The sequence below is a fragment of the Temnothorax longispinosus genome, chromosome 11 (assembly GCF_030848805.1).
Source record: "Temnothorax longispinosus isolate EJ_2023e chromosome 11, Tlon_JGU_v1, whole genome shotgun sequence".
In the NCBI taxonomy this organism is placed as follows: Eukaryota; Metazoa; Arthropoda; class Insecta; order Hymenoptera; family Formicidae; genus Temnothorax; species Temnothorax longispinosus.
The window spans coordinates 18,507,566-18,525,265 of record NC_092368.1 but is presented as its reverse complement, the minus strand read 5'-3'; the positions used below and the strand labels follow the sequence as shown (position 1 = coordinate 18,525,265).

General features: G+C 42.2%; 1 protein-coding gene across 1 annotated transcript; it reads right to left on the bottom strand.

The window, feature by feature from the left end:
* Positions 1-194: 194 nt before the first annotated feature.
* On the bottom strand, positions 195-16,653 carry Gbb (glass bottom boat). The gene is made up of 6 exons (XM_071792846.1): positions 14,739-16,653; positions 11,254-11,440; positions 7,934-8,085; positions 3,251-3,442; positions 2,977-3,050; positions 195-2,790 (listed from the first exon to the last, which is right to left on the bottom strand). Exons 1-6 carry the CDS (start codon positions 15,136-15,138, stop codon positions 2,530-2,532), a joined length of 1,266 nt encoding a protein of 421 aa, XP_071648947.1. The 5' UTR covers positions 15,139-16,653; the 3' UTR covers positions 195-2,529.
* Positions 16,654-17,700: the final 1,047 nt, after the last annotated feature.

Here is a 17,700-nt window from a genome sequence, read left to right as displayed (position 1 = left end):
TAAAGAAACGATTATCCTCATTCTTATGCTAAAAAAAGACATTTTTTGTCGAGCAGCGCATTACGGATCTGTTGAACTTTATTCTGATTTTATTTAGAGGACTACGTAAGAAAATTACGAATTTTATTTCTGGTTGTCCCCGCATTTCTAAAATTTATTTATATTTATGCGTACAAATATAAAGTACAGAAACGTAGGAAGTATATACAATAGTGTATTTACAATGACGATATACAAAACTTACGAATTAATATGAGTATATAATAATTATACGCTTTTATACATGCTTATGTGACTAATACGAGCTTCGTCATTAATAACTTACGCCACTTGAATACACCTACGCGCTCACGGCTTACGCTATAAATACAAAAACTATTTGGTAATCGTTGGTACCACCAAGAGAGTACTGATTCTTTGTGAAGAATTAAATCGGTTTATTTAAAAAAATCTTTTTATGGAAACAGCTTCTCTTTCTTTTGCGTTATTTCTGCACGTGCAAAGTTTGACATCTGTAAACTCAGAATTACGGTTGACATATCCATATACTGAGATATCTTATTGTGTCGTGAATTAGCTGACTTCTCGTAAATAAGCGATGTTCTCCTCTTGCGTCGCTCTCTTAATACTCACGTTTGCAATAACGATCAAGTCAAAATAAGAGAGTGAGCGAGAGAAAAAGCATGCCACGATATTTTCATTGCTACTAAAATAAGATTGATGACAGGAAGCTTCGCAATAAGAATACTGTTCGAACATTATTTTTCTAATGACTTCGTAATACGGTCATTCGATTGTACCTGCGATGAGAAAACTATGAAGTAGCGCGTATCATCAATACGATGTAACTGAATTCAAATTAACGTATCAAGTCATAAAAATTGGGATATCAAAAGATTTTATCATTTAAACCGCTATCTCGCGTGTGTCTTAATTATTCTCAAATTTATCTGACTGATTTGATCATTCTATGCAATAAAACTCTTACGGCTAGTTCTTTATATTATTAGAAATAGAATTACACATACAGAGGGTGACCCGTAAAGATCGTAACAACGCTTAAGGACAGATTTCTGAAATTATTTTGAGAGAATCCTAATATCAAAGCAATGAAGCTGTAATAGTTTTTTAATTATAAGCATTTAACATTAATAAATCAGGTCGCCTAAGGTTCGCATACTCAGGTACAGAAAACGTCTGATCCCTTTTCGCTAGAGTTTCTCAAATAATAGTTTGGGCACTCCCATTTTCAACCAAACTGTGATTGTGTGTTTTTCAAAGATGTTTAGTATCCGCGCAGTTTATTGTACAATGCGCAGTATCAAAGACGAAAACTGACCGTCACCTCTCTTGTCAATATCGATATAAAGATTACATATATGCAAAAATAGTAAGATCACTTTTGCTAAAATTCGCAGTCTATATAGATAATAACATCTTACTAAAAAGAACAGAAGAAAAAAACACTGTCGGGTGACATTTCTTTCAGAGATTTATTGTTTATTTTATACACATAAGATGCATTTGTGCAAATATCAGTAAGAGCGATCTCACTATCTTTGCATATCTCTATCTCTATCTCGACAAGATGGGCGGCAGTTAACTATCATTTTTAGTACTGTGAATTGTACCACACATTTGAGCGCGTAAATTTTAGGCGACTCTGTTCGCTAATTTTTATACTTATACACAAAAACTGTTACAGCTTCGACATTTTGCACTAAGATTTTCGTCTCAAAGTGACCACAAAAATCTATCCTTAAATGTTGCGAAAATCTTAATGGGACACTGTGTATTCAGGGTGTCTGATAATTACCGTCTCATCTCTTGTGCAGATAGAGCGGATTAAACTGGATAGAGAAGTCCTTTACCATTTTACGAGTTTCTCAATAATTAATGAAAAGTTAATTAACAAAGACTTGCGAATAAGCGTGCATCCACGTGATTCAACGACAAGAGACAGCGTTACGCATTATTTGTGATTGCTAGACGCACGTTCCTCGCGTTACGCGTTGCAACCACAATCATTGTGTAGCACTAGGTCTCTTCTCGCCGAATCGCGCAGACACACGCTCTTTACTGATTATTATCTCATTAATTACCGCAAAAATAGCACAGGACTTTTCGAGTCTACCCACAAGAGGTAGTCCGCGAATTATGAGAAACCCTGTATAATGATTAAACAACAATCTACTCAGGCACGTTGATTTATGGTTTATGGTAAAATGGTAAAATCGTGGATCCAACACACAAAAATATTATTTTTTCATTACATTCGTCAATATTCATTAATTTTTTTTTTAAACAGGAAGTCGTTCCCTTTAACGTCACCTTCTGCTAGTCCTTCAAGAATTATCATTAACTTTAGGCTTCGGAAGGTCCGAAAGATCGAACCCAAATAATAGAATTTTGAAAGCAATCAGGAAATATATTGTTTATTCAACTACCAAATTACCGTCTGGTTTCGCTGGCCTCTGCATCAAAGAGTGGTGTTTTCTTCAATTTCCATTGTGAACGGGAAATCGCAATCTAATGACAGCCGCAACTCTTAACGACCATGTTCTTGTATTTCTTCAGGATGACATTGCTCTCATCCAGGAAATACAGAACCGAAATGGCCGAAAGCTTAGTGGGCGCGCAGCACGGCTTGGGTACCTTGCCTGGGCTCACCAAGTGCACTAGAGTCTGAACTATCGCGTGATTGGTCGCGTTCATATGAGCGTTCAACGGAAAGTTGCACTCCCCGCTGCAGTAATACGCGTCATATCCATCCGGCGCGATAATCCAATCCTGCGTAACGAAATAAAAGGTATAAGGAATGACGCATGTATGATCTAAGGCGCCTGCTGGTCCCTCACCGCGCGCACTTGTCGGATTCGTAGAAAAAACACGATTCCTCGCCTGTGACACCGTGTAATCCGACACGGCTGCCGCGAGGGAACCAGAGGTTTTAAAATACGCTGATTAATGGCTCACCTGCCACTGCAAATCGCGAAAGCTGACATACAACGTTTGGATCTTGCAGGTCCGTGAATATTGCGCTCCAGGATCTGTAAAAACATATTATCTTTCGTCACTGCACGTATAGCTTCTTCATTTATGAATTTTGCCGATTGACATAGAGAACAGAAATGAAAAAGAAGAAAGAGAAAGAGGAAAAAAAAATCAAATTTATATTTCATGTTCACATATAAATTAATTATATGTAAATGTACATAAGTTAAATGGGATTGCTGTATCCCATACTTACCAGTGTAAGGATTATTTCGGTAATCCCAACTAGTTACCTCGCTCTTCTTCTTTCTCTTAGCATCGCGTTTCTGTCGGACTTTGGCCTCTCTTACGCCCGAGCTCTTGAAGTAACCCACTATGAAGGGTTGCTTGTCCGGATCACCACGGAGTCCTACCGCTATCCCGATATCTTCCGGTTTCACTTCGTGCGCTGCAACACATCAATTGAAGGAATGAACGGATGAAGTCATTAAACTGGTAGCAGCAATGACAGCTTATTTTTCTCTAGGAATATATTTCTTCAAAGGACAGAGAGATACGATCGACTGAAGCAATACAGAAGAGTAAAATAATGATATACGAAAGAGCCATATCTGAAATAGAGGAGGAAACAAGAGAGAATACATATATATAAAAAAAATACATAAAGAGAAGGAAAACATGTTGAAAGCCGCTAGAAATATCGATGCATCGTTACTCTTGACGCGCTCGAGAGAGACGTTCTGCGAAAATCGCGTTGCGAAAACAGGAGGCTCACATATTTCGAATCTTTGTTCCGTAAGTGGAATGTATCGAGTATACGTGTTTATTAGAATGGCCTGCGTCTCGGGTATTATTAATAGTCAACCTTCATGAATATTGAACGCTCAAGAATCCCGGCGCAAAGTCAAGCCCGGCTTATCTTAGACGTTCACTTCCAACGCGCGTTTCAGTCGTCTCGTTTTAATTGCTCTGGAAAATTCCAGGATTGTTGCACAAGAGGTCCTCGCACAAAATTCGTGTCCGTTCGAGCGAATCGGATTCATCGAGCGGAGACGCGTGCTTATCCATCTTTTTTTTTTTTTATTTTCACGATCGAGGTCCGGAGGATCCCTCGATATTTTTTTCATTACAACTTCATTACGCCGATAATTCGATCGTTGGAAAGTTATCGCGCCCGTTTACTCGGACTCGGATTATTCCTCGCGATCCTATCTCTCTCGGCGAATGAAATCTTAAGAAAGAAAAAAAGTTTCGCGATAAATATCGATCCCGATCGCGGCGAGATCGGGAATGCCTAGGAGAGGCCTCGTCGCCGTTCGAACGATCGTGTATGCAAACGATCCGGTCGCACTCGCGCCCGGAGAGTACCGTCCCCCCGGCTTGTACCGCAGTACCGCGGTGCGTGCGGGCCCGAGAAAGCTAGTAAATTGACCGGCAGGAATGCGCATTCGCCGTGATTGCGGCGGACACCTGCCGTCGCAGTTGTTGCACTTTGCGCTGCTCCTGAGGAATGCGCCGGGCACCGCGGCGCACGGCTGCCTGCCTCTCCGAGGCGACGTATTTCAAGTTCTGTGTCAAGTAATTTTGTCATCCTTCCCGTACGCTCCAGCAGTCCAGCATCGGCTGGTCGCATCGGCGCGGCGATGAATGGCCATTAAATCCACGCTCTACCTCCTGTATATATACGCGTATAGCCGCATAAGGGAACGTAATTACGGTTTTCGAAAGCGGACACGCGATGCCGCCGACGCCGATCGTAGCTGTAAATTAAAAGGTTGATTACACTTGGTGAACGTCGTCGGGATCATTCGCGGACGATTTCGCTGTTTCTCCTTTCGTTATTAATCCGCATTCAGAGAATTCAGCGGTTTCGCGCAGGATTAGACCAAAAAAAGAGAGAAAAAGAAGCGATTACGGAATTAGGATACATCGGAGTAATAAAACTCTTCATTCAGCTGTGCGCGTTCATTCTTCTTCGCGCAAGGTAAATTGAGTTCGGAAACTGAAGTTTTATTCGATACCTGGTAACTGACGAGAATATCTTCCAATTGTTACCATCAGCATGGACGATGGATTTAATTTTTACCTAAAATAAATCTTCGAACTCACAACTTTGCCGAAATAATCAGCGTCATTGCTAATGCTTCATCTCTTCAATAAAGAATCACTGCCAATTTGATCGAGAATTTGATTCGTGCGGTCGAAGAAACGGATGTGGCTAAAGAATGCATAATTGTTGGTTTATATTTAGAATTAGCTTATATTTGGACACAAGTGGGGTATCCTTGGAGTTTCTCACGCGGCGAGAGAAAGAGAGAGGGGTAGAGAGAGCGAGAGAGAGGTAGGAATCAGGCGTAAAGATTCGTGAGAGGCATGTGACTCTCCGATCTTGCGTTTTATATTGAACGATCAAAGGTAAACCGGTTGCGGGTTCTGAAGAGCGAGACGAGAGGAACGAGGAGAGAAGCCAGATGAAAGAGAAAGAGAGCAAGTAATGAAATAATCTAGGCGCGGCGAACAACAAACCACACGTACACACGTACACACATGTACAGATGTAACATGCTTGAATACGTATGCGCTATTTGTGATTGATTCGATATTTATATCCACATTAATATCTAACGTTGCCCATCACTATCTTATTACAATTTTCATACAAAATATAATAACGCTTACAATAAGTTTACAAATTCTTATTTTGTTTTTGTTCAATCAATAAATATACTCTATTTAAAATATCTTAGGCCATATTGGCAATAAAAAATTTGGACTAAATGGAACGAGACTTATATCAATTATGAGGAGACTCGTTATCAAGGATAGTGAGACGAAAATATGATGAGTGTTTATTACTGGTCTCTTCTAAGAGAAGCTGTCAACAGCTTACGAGAGGCAAAAGATTTCATACAAAACATTTTAATATATCTTTTTAATTACAAATGAAGTTATTGCAAACATAAAATTCTTTAATTTTTATACTGTTATTTCTTTTCCTGAAATTTTGGCATTTACTATTCATTGCAAAATTTTGAAATTGCGATAAAGGCATTTCTAAATGTGTAGGAACATTTTGCTTGGCAGATCACGTTAATGACCGTATTGCCGAGATAAAGGCGTTTTAATATTTAAATAACAATTCGGATAACAAAAGAACGATCTTTTTGAAACTAAATGAATAAATATTTACTCTCGCAGTCAAATAGTTTTATGTTATTCCTAAACGATTAATATCTCATAACTAGCTCGATTACGATCTGCTCGGCAGCTGTGTTACCAAATCGAGCGGAATTTTCATCGTGATAATCTAACAAACAGGTGTAGATTATCTATCTTCCTTGGCAACAATTCTCGTTTAGAAATTCAGTGACAAAATCGAGCCCAATCCTTTTCGTCGTATCTCTTTTTTTTCCTTCACCTTTTTCTCTCTGTTTTTTTTTCTCTCCTGTCCTACTCAAGAGAACTGCTGTTCTCTTGAATATAACGTGAGCACCTCTCGAGTGAGTCTACCTCATCAGCGTGGGAAGACAAGGCGACGCCATCGCAGATGATGTGTGGTAACAAAGTGTGCGAGTCAATCGCAAGCAAGATCAAGAGAAGTCAAACAACGTTTAACTTCTCAAAAGCAATAAAACAAGCTTAAGTTTTTTCAAATATAATTATATTAAACTGTAAAAAAAGAAAGCGCGGCAAAGCCACGAAACTTAATCACAAAAAAACTTTACGCCGAAATTACATAGCTTCGACATTTCATTTATAAATTTGCAAATTTGTAATATTGACTTCAATGTAATAAAGTCTTTAATTAATGATTTGAATTAATGAAAAGTGTCAGTTCTCGTGGTATTAAGGAGATTCGATATTTTCGACGCTACGAAATGCGATTTTTCGTCAATCTAAATCGCGATGAGACGCAGTACGAGTAAGCGTCTCTTCTCGTGAGTCACAAGTGCAGAAAAACTAGGAAGAGATTCGAGATTCAAGAGCTGTCAACTCGCTACTAATCTTTCGTGTCACGCACACGCGCTTTAGCACAAAGGTATGGCGGTGAGAGCGCTGAACAGGTAATAGTACACGAAAGAAACACACGAATACACATGACCGCCAGGCGTGTGAGAAGTTGAGAACCGAGGAGAGATACGCTCCTCTAATTCAAATAAAACACTTGAAGCCTACCTACATTTTTAAAATATTGCTTTAATTCCTTTTAGTGACACAAGTCGACACAAGTGTCGTTCTGTCTTTGTTATTCATTGAATGCCAAGAAGGATAGAACGATGTTTGTGTCGACTTGTGTCACTAAAAGGAAAGCAGCCATTATGAGGCTCTCGGAAGCCAAACTGAATCGACTCAAATAAAAGATTAAGGAAATCGACGAAATTATAAACTAATCATGTATACTAAAATTTACAAAAAGTGGAGTTGATTAACTTGGCTTCCGAGAGACTCGTATATAGGAAATCGATCGATTGTTCTTTTTAATTATTATTATTTTCGTCGCCTAAAAATAGATAGATATGAAAGGCGTATTTCCGGACAATCAAGAGTTAAGATTTGAGTTTCCTCATACTTCGCTCGCGACCCGATTTCGATAAATATCGAACGTGTTTATTATCAAACCGGAAGCCATTCTATATTTAGCACGCCGTTCCTAGAAGTCGGGCTAAGAAGTTCGGATGGAAACACGTTAAGAAAGACTTGCGATTTAATTCGCGTTTAGAGTTCTTACTCGAACGTTCCGCCTATTCTTTTCTTTATAAATATCTTCTTTTTGTCTCTTAATAATACATCCAGCTACATCTGTCTTTACGGGAATAGCGTGGATAAGAATAAAATTTTTTATTTTGCAATTTCAAATATCAAATAAATATCTTGCGGCATTTTTTTCAAGACAAAAACAATCCAATGGAAGGAAATTAGAAAAGATAAAAGCGCTTACCTGAACGTTCATCGCGTACGGAGAGATACAGTCCTCGATTTCCTTCCGGATTGTTTATCCAGTGATCAAGAGCCTCGGTGGTGTTGAATGTCAGCCAGCCCCTCTTGCTGTCCGTAACATTTACGGCATCGATGTACTGTAATTCTCGAATCCTGAAATTGAGACGAGAGAGCTGTATCTCTATCCCGCTCCCGGATAAATTTGCAACAAACAATATAGAAATGCGTACGAATTTATCGTTGTAATGAATTTTCTAATTGACGGTTCGTCTAAATTTACGAGAACTTATTTCAACGAATCTTATTTCAAGATACGATGGCGAAAAATATATTTGACGCTTACAATTAGTATCGAAGAGTTGCAACAATCAACAGCCTAAATAGTAAATAAGTCACGCTCGTGCGTAATATAGGAAGCAAAGCAATATAAGAAGTTCAAAGGCCAAAATGCGAACAAGTTAGGAAGAGTTAAAGTAAGTAATATAAACTAATAGCCTATTTCGAAAGTTGACTTCAGGCGATTCGACAAAGACTGATTGTACTACACGAATGAATAAGTGATTCCGAAAGACTACGTATCCTCAAATGCGGATATTCACATACGCACTAATATTTTACTAATAGCTATTCATACTCAGAAATTAAAACTACGTTTATGTAAGATATATCCTAGAACATATTTTTAAGCTCCGATTCGTTTAGTGTCTCTTTCCATCAATGTAGATTAATTTTAATCTCGGTTCAACTTACTCTTCTTATCTTTTTCTAATTCTTAAAACTAGAAAAAGATAAAAAGCAGTTGAACCGAAATTAAAGTTAATCTACATTGTTAGAAATGAACGGACACAAGAAATGCAGAGAATTTCAGTCTCTCCATTACATAAAATCGCCACAGGCATTACTGATTACGGTGCAACGACAGGTATTCTTTAGTGTAAATAAATAGACGTATAGGTACTCCGTGCACGTAAACACGATGTAAAGCCAATGCTGTACGCTCAACAACACCGATCGTCACGCACGACGTGTCGCTCGAATGCCTCGTCGTGATTCCACGTATTGTAATTTCTAATTAATCGCGAAGCCGCGCGCGTGCCGCGTATCAATAAGATCCTCAGTCAGAGAAAACACGCCGATCATTGTTCATTAAGCAAATGATCTTCGCAGCGTCTAACTCTTATCGTTTTTCCGCAAATCGATTATCGTAATTGAACGGACTGTGAGATTCCCTGCGTTCTTCGGGGTCGAGCCTCGATGGCTTCCTTTCATCCGACGAAACCGAGATCGAACGAAATCGATTTGCAAATTTGACGAATCCAAATTTCGATTAAACATCCAAACTTTTTTGGACAATGAATAAGGTTTTATTTATGAACATATTTATGGCTCTTGCTAGCAACATATGAACAATTGTTAAACATACATATCTATTAAAAAAATAATTAAATGAGAACAAAAGGATTCTATTTCCGAATCAATAGAAGAAATTTTCTAAAATTCTCGAAGCTTCGCTTCAACTTCCATTTACAAACGATCAATCCTGTCGTTTCAATTGTTAAATGTAACTTTTCGAGAACGCTTATCGACGTTTATCATTGGAATTCCGCATTCATGTTCGTAACGATGTGCCGCGAAGAGGTTTCATTACGAAAGCAACGAGTCGCCAGCTTGTCTCGCGAGGATAAAGAGGCAAGGGGGAGAAAAAGAAGGAGGTAGAGGATGCGTCACGCATAGTTTGACTTTGATGGAAAGAGCCGAAAGAGCCGGCGCGAGGAGGGTGAGAAGAAGATAGACGCAGCAGCGTCCGAGCGCAACTGCGTAGGCAGAGGAGACGAAGAAACACGCGAGGAGAGCCTGTTAGCCCGTCTCCACGGCTAATTTACCTCAATTTACGGAATAGCGTTTCCTGTCGGGGCCTGTATATCGGTCAGGCTCAGGTCGCCGGTGCCAAAAGTCTCCGGGGAGGGAAGAGAAACGGGGACGACGCAAGACGCGCACTCGGCCTGTCACTCTCCTCAATCCCCCCGGCAGTAAATCAAACGGCTAGAAGAGGTCGTTCTAGGTGACCGAAACTTGCGAAACGAAAGATCCAAACCTCGGATAACTGGACCTTCGTATCTGATGTGTTAGGAGTTTAGCGCGGGGTCTAATGCCTCGATCTGAGGTCGATTACGCTAAGCTACCTCAGAAGCGAACGTCTCCGTAGATCTTCGACGCAAAATTTCAGGGAAGGCTTAGTTTGCGGTCCCACAAATTTGTTGTAGAACCATCTTCGTTTAACTCTCTCAGCGAAAAAGCCGCTGATTGGAATCTAAGAAATTTTTGAGCTCCTTACTCTCCGGAATGTCGAACTTTGAAGACAACTAGAGACGCGCGTGATTCCGAGTACCGAGGAATGCCGGGTGCAGCGACGATCTGTGAAAAGGGACAATTCTCTTCGAATTAAATTCCCTTCGAATAAAAAGGGTCATTGAAAAGTGTACTTAAAAGCACAGTTACGACGGCCATTAGCGGCGACGGAGCGTCTCGTGACTCACGGTTTGTAGGACGGAGCTGCACGTTCATTAGATAGAGCGTCACTAGACAGACCGTCGCCATTTACCGCCGGCGTGGAGGTTTGCCCTCCCGGATTAACTCACCACGCTTTCCTTTTTACGATTCAGTTCCCACCCAGGACGGGTTGGTCCCCGCCGGTGGCCCTGCGGCTAACGGCTACATCTGTATCCACGATGTATTTCCGATTATCCGCTCGTCCGCTCTGCGCGTTATCCGCGCACAATTGTTTCCTAAACCGCCAAACCGCAAGATAAATCATCTTGCAATACACACACAATACGAAAAGAAGCTAAAACGTCTCTCTCGTCCTTTAAGCGAGGAAGATGTATACGATACGAATGAGAAAGATGGAGAAGTCGAAGATACACGAGGGAGAACGTTCGGCGGAATACTTGGAGTTTTTCCCCCTAACGTTCCAGGTAGAACAAATGCCTGAGACTCTTTCGGCGAAGGATTAAGGACCTCCTAATTAGGGGTACGATGACGATGTCAAAAACCGCGAAGGATGCCCGGAGGAACGTGAAATTGGTCTAACCTTAGGCGTCCTTGGCACAAGGCAAAACGGGCGAACAGCGAGTACCGTCTTTCATTTCGGTCTTATTATCGCAACATGAAGATGTTTTTTTTAACTTTCGTTAAACCTCTCGAAAAATTTCATTAAAATCCTATCTCCAGATTCTTGCGTTACTTGGCGATTCTTAAATTCGCTTAAATAGTCCGGCGAGATTATCTGGAAGTATAGAAAATGGATAATTCTTCTCTTACCCGTTCTCAGTCTTCAACACCCGGTACACCGTGATTGTGTAGGAGTTATGGATCCTCCGATTCCTCATGTGTGAGTGGTGATACAGCCTAAGCTCACCGCCGATCAAGTATTCTTCAGGTGGTACTTCGGACACGTCGAACCAGAGCCTCTTCCCACGTTCGTGTCTCACCGGCGGGACGTGATGATCTATTTTAAATTACAAGTCTGCGATCAGCACGGGCACCATTCGGAGAGTGGCCGCTCACAATAGTAATCACGCAACAAAAATCATATGTCTCACGTATATCCACGTTCGATTTTAGAGGTTTCTAAGTTTTACTGAATGGGGCGCTCTGAAATTCATTCTTGCTGAAAATAGTTAGACAAAGATAACGATCCGAAAATGATTTAGTTACAACAGCACAAGGTTTCAGGAAGGGACGTATTTTGCACGTTCTTGGTATATATCTTGACAAATTGTCTCTCCGTCCTCACCGGAAGATTCTACCTAATGCAGTCCACTTTAAGAACGATCGTGTAAATGGTCAACCTAGATTATCGGCGCAAAGCTTTGAAACTTATGACTCAGAACTTCGGTCGAACCATTTCTACGGGAACATCGGGCGGTCAATTAGTCCTTCTTCCCAACGAGGAGATAACGTTCCGTTATCGCGAAACGAAATTTCTACGAGAGAGCTCCGGGGCCGATAATGGGACCCTTGGTGAGTCCCACCTGAATTCTCCGAGGAGGCCCTTAGAAATGAACCGTGGACAATTCGCAGCGTGAAATCGAGCTTTTTCTTACCGTCAAAGTGGTTGCCGCCCTGCGAGCGAAGGAAGGGCGGTAGGGGAGAAGTACCCTTCCTTCGCGGTAGACTCAGGGGGGGGGGAAAGGGGGTTCTAAGTAATGCCTAATGCCTCCGCTGAAGTGGGCGGCTTGGATCTGAACGGGGACGCGAGGCGAGCGGGCATGGAGGGGTAGGGGGGACATAAAAATTTGTTTTGTTTTTTCGTTCCGACGGTCGCATTCCAACGGTACCAGATTGCCGGGGCCTCCTCGGCTCTCGGGGTGGTCTCAAATAGCTTTTGGGACCGTCCGTGGAGCGTTCTGTGGCGAGCCGCGTTTTTGTTTTTTACGCCGCCGCCCGCCGCCGCCGCGCGGTACCTTCCCATCGTCTCCCCCTCCGCCGTGTCTTCCTAATGTGTATGTATGCGTGCGTCAGTACACGGTACGGCGAGAGAAGGGTAGAATAAGTCTTACCCGCGTATTTTCTTAATTCTTGAGATACAGCGGGCGAAATTCTGGTCACATCTTCAATAGAATCTTTAAAAAAAAAAGGAAAAAAAATTATATGTATAATCTTTTCTAAAAGTGATTCTAAAACATATTTCTGCTGTCATGCGTTCAGATTCGATACGATGTCAAAACTAGGGAGAAGGGGGAGGGGGGTTTTAATTGACACACGTTCGTATATTGCGAATGAATGGAAAGATCAAACGGCCATCGACATCGCGCCGAAAAAAATCCCCCCGGTCGCATGGATCCGTTACACACATTCAGTTCCGCCGCGAATCCATCCATCTCCAAGATCCAGCAGGATCCTAATCTTCATAATTCGTAGCCGCGCGTCTCCCTCCGGGCAACCGGGCCCGTCCCGCTGTCCGCGTGAAGAAGGAGCAGGGGGGAAAAAGGAGCAAAAGGATGGGAGGGGACGAGCCCGAGCCCCCAAGTTGAGACATTTTAACCTGCCTGTGGCTTCGCGCGCGAGGAAAGAAAGATGCTTATTGACTCGTCTTTCCCAGGGGGGTATCCCATGAAACACGGCGGTGAGAGGGGAACGGAGGGAGAGAAGAGACTTTGTATATAAGACATATGGGGGCCTACACGGCGCGGGGTCCGCGCTCGCGTGTTGTGCAACCCGTGTGGCGATTGATGCACTCCGAATCAATCCTTTCTATCCTTGTTTTTTCTGATTTCGATCCTCCGTTTCTGTCCCTCTGTCTCCCTCGCGTTCCCCTGACCACCATCTTTGTCTTCACCTCGCGCTCTCGTTATCTCGCACCTACAGCGGATATCACTTGCGGTATAATTATACCGATTTATATGCACGCCGCATTTCGCGTCGAGCAGCCTAGAACATTCCTCACTGTTTCCCCGACGAGGACGACAGAAAAATAGAAAACCGGACATACGAACGCGCAGAGAGAACGAGAGGAGGGGGAAGGGTAGGAGGCAATAACGGGTTTCCGGGGAATCTGATGAGCGAGGAAGAAAGAAGGGAAGATGGAGAATTCTTAGATTCCTCATCGGGTTGACGATTGAGACGGTTTTCTTTTTTAATTCGAATCGCAGAGTCGCGAAACGGCGACAACGCGGTCGATTTTCGAGAACTCGTTACGTGCGCCTCGCATTCCTCCTCGTGACTTCACACCTCAGGAACGTGCCCGAGAGGGAAAACTATGTACCTGTGCTTTAATCTGTCTTGTCAAAGGACTTTGCCGCGCTGGGACATTTCTCGGGGACTACTTGGCACGAGGAATTCAGAGATCGCAAAGAGATGCGCCATGTTTTATCATTTGAAACATAAAGAAACTTAAAGGCTGTTTAAAGGACCTTCTTTTGTGCAGCAGTAAATTCGACCTAAAGTTCTTCGCAGAAACGATCATGATACCTTTGTAAAAAAGGAGAATAATTCGAAATCTATTCCCTGTTTTTCATGTTTCCGCGTTGGACATGCGCAACTTTTTACGATGGCGGATGTTCATATTTCTCAGCAAAAATCGCCACGCGTTGAATAAACTGTTTCGCGCTTGAATCCTGATGTGAATAGCGAACGATTGCAGGTGAACGAACGCGAAGAAGATATTTATTCGAGTGAAATGTGTATCGCATAATCGCACAAAATCTCATTTTCAATTAATTCTTCGAGCCGATTCTTCGAGCAATTTAGCGCCGATTCTATCTTGACGAAAACCTGATTTGATCTGCATTCTGAATATTTTAATATTCAACGTTAAATATATATACGTTAATAATTTGTATATATATATATATATATATATATATATGTTTATTAACTTTAGCATTACGTTAATAATTAGTAATATATGTGTAAAGTTCAATATATAATACTTAGCTTGAACTTCAAAGTAAAGTAAGGGGGAAGATAACAGTTTGCTTAAGATTAAATAATTATTTTTTGCTTTCAAAGCTATTTACGCATCCTTAATTCACACGAAAGCCATGAACATATAATAATATAATAATATAAACATATAAGAATAAGATAAAATATATAAGATAAATACGTAATAAAAATATATAAATATATAAAAATATCGGGATAAATATATAAAATATAAAGTATTATATAATTAAGAAGCAATAGATGCTTTGACACTCCAGCTACGAAGAAATCGACTTCAAATTAATCAATAAATCTATCAGTTTCGCTCTGCGTTACTCTCCAGTAAGCTCCTCTCAATCGATTTGATTCATACTCACTGTGTGTCATGAAAGTCATGATGACATCGCTCTGATCGATCGCCTTCAGATCCTGACCGCTGAGGTCGAACTCCCCGGCCTTGTGACGATGCGCCATGGGCTTCTCCTCCTCGTCCTCGCCAAGGGCGTTCTTGTAGATGTCCAGCAGAAACTTGGGCGCCGACCTCCTGACTTGGGGAGGTCTGCTGACGGTGTTCCGCGGACGTTCCGGGAGTCCCAGCAGATTCAGGATCTCGTGCTCCACCTCGCGCTTCTCACGCTGATTCACCACACGGTGGATTATCGTCTGATCGTATCCGTTGTCCACGTATAAACCGCTCATCTTCTCAGCGCTACCAACGGTCAAATCGCCGAGGATTGATGCGAGGATCAGCAGGACGGAAAGGGGTTGGACTGACATGATTATATCGAGGGGAGATCAGTATCTTTTAATCGCAACGACCTTTTGCCTCCCTTTTCGAACCCCTGCTCTTCTTCCTATCGACTTTTCTTTTCCCTTCTCCTCTTTCACTCCGCAAGATACTTCGGCTCGTGCCTTAATCACTGAACAGAGTTTTCTGACTTCTCTCCTCTTCTCCGTCTCGTAAATTCTTCTTTCTTTTCCTCTCCTCACTTTCCTCCGCTCATTTACCTGCGAAAGAAGGGAGACTCTTCACCTTTCTCTTCCCGTGTTTTCTTCAACGCCGCGGCGTCGTATCTTCCCGCAGCTTCAGCGACGGCACGAAAGTTCTGGAACTATTCGAACGTCATCGGGCACCTCGAGCGAACGATTCAAGGGTCACCGAGACGGAGAGTGCTTAGTAGCTAAACAAGTTCAAGAATCTAAAGTGGTTGAAAATCTAGGGACTCGACGATCCCATCGCGAGCCGACAGTCGAGATTCTTGAGTAACGGTGATCTTGATCGATACGGATCCTGGTGAACGGTGATCTGGATCAACGACGCTCTCCGGCACGGCAATTGCGCGCGTTGCGGTCTCGTTGTCAGGAATGGACATCGCGTGCGCGCGCGCGCACACACGTACACACACGCGGCTACAGGCAGCGCTCTTCGTCCTCGAGTGTCCTTAGCGGCTTGGTGACCTCGTGCTACGACTCGTTCCGCCGTTTCGTCCGCTGGTACCATGAAAATCTCGGTGACCGCGGCTGTCCCGATCGTCGCTCTTGTCGGCGCGCGCCAGAAATTCTATGTCGCTACGACTGTGCCGGGATTCGACGACTTCGATGAGGGAAGCGGGAAATTTGCCGTGCATCGCGCTTTCCCCGATGATGCGTTGCGCGTTTCTGTCGAATCACGGTACCGTCACTGTTTTTCCTCAATAGCAACTCCAGTTTACGTCGCGAAACAACTCCGCTAAGTCTAGGTTCCAGATCTAGCTTGAATCTTCTTGCCTTTCAAGAAAGCTCTTCTCACTCGCAACAAACAGTGCAAAACGTCAATGCTATAAACTCCGCAATAACTGTCCAAATCTTTACTAATTTAAAAATCCAACTATTAATTCAAATTAATCTCTAATATTAAAAAAAAAAATACAGAAAAAACGATCACTTCTCCCGAATATCCTTATTTCTGCCGGACGCTTCTTTGGAACTTTGCAATACACTGCTCAGCACTCCGAGGCACTCTGTCGAGAGTATGGTGCTCGCAAAACTGACAAACAACACCAGGGTTGATTGCCGATCGTCGACGTGACGAGGAACGATTGGCGCTCGTCGGGATCGGTGACACCCAGGATCGAGATCCGGACGATCTCTCGCTAGGTGCGATCGAGCGTCTGTCAACGACTGTCGATGCAGACTCGGGGGAACCAGCGGCGTACGCCCGTCGTCGGTGGACCGTGAGTGACCGTGGGTCACCGCGGGTGACTCCTGGCGACTCTCGCGATGCCAGTGCCAGTCTGTTTGTCTGGCCCATGCCAGTCGTCGTCCCGAGTCGTCTCTCTAGCGAGCTCACCGCCTCCCAGACCCGTACCGAGGCCCGTCCGATCCCCCGCTCCCCGAAGCTCGATCGCCAACGTTGACCCTTTCTCTCTTCTCTCTCTCTCTTGGCATATCGGACTTGGCATATCGCGAAGGCGGAATCTTAAGTTTGAGCGGAAGTTATTCAACATTTGTGATTTTATATTTACATAAATATAATAAGAATGACAATAATGATGATAAATAAACAGTATAAAAATTAATTTACATAAAAATTAATTTATAAGTGAAAAGGAGGATACGTGCAAATAAATGGTGGTTTAATCGATATTTTGTGAAATAAAAAAAAATTGCTGGTATCACAATGAGATCTTTCTTTCTCTTTCCTTCTTTTTATCTTTTTCTAAATTTAATTTTACGTTATTCGAGAATTATAAATTTATTTTCTAATATACTTGTTAATTATAATAATATTAAAAATTAAACATTAAATATTATATCCGTTCATAATATTAAATTAAATACAGAATAATGTCAGTACGATAACTAAAATTTTATAATGCTTGTTTAAAATAATCTGTCAAGTATAGAACAGAAAAAACTTTACAATATACATGTTTGTACGTTTAATGTGTAGATATATATTGAATAATACATATCATAAATATATAAAATATACTGATTTATTTTTATTTGAAGCACAATGGAGAGCTTTTGGCTCGTTGTTCGCACGTTCCTGGATCATAGAGGTAGGACCGCCCCTGACGAACGAGTAGGCGGTTAGTATTGGCAACCAGGACTGGTCGCCGATAACTCGACTCTTTAACGAGGTGGTATCGTGCTCCAGGACTAGAGGACGCGATGGCGGCCTGCGAGGCAGGAAAAAGATTTTTCTACGTAGGCAGGACGTAATATTTCTCAGCTCGCGGATCGTATTCTTATTAACATTGGCGAGATAGGGCGGTCGATCTTAGGGCGTTCAGCAATTTAAAAGATAAACATATAAAACCGCCAATAAAATTCACGTGCTAACTTTTATAAAAC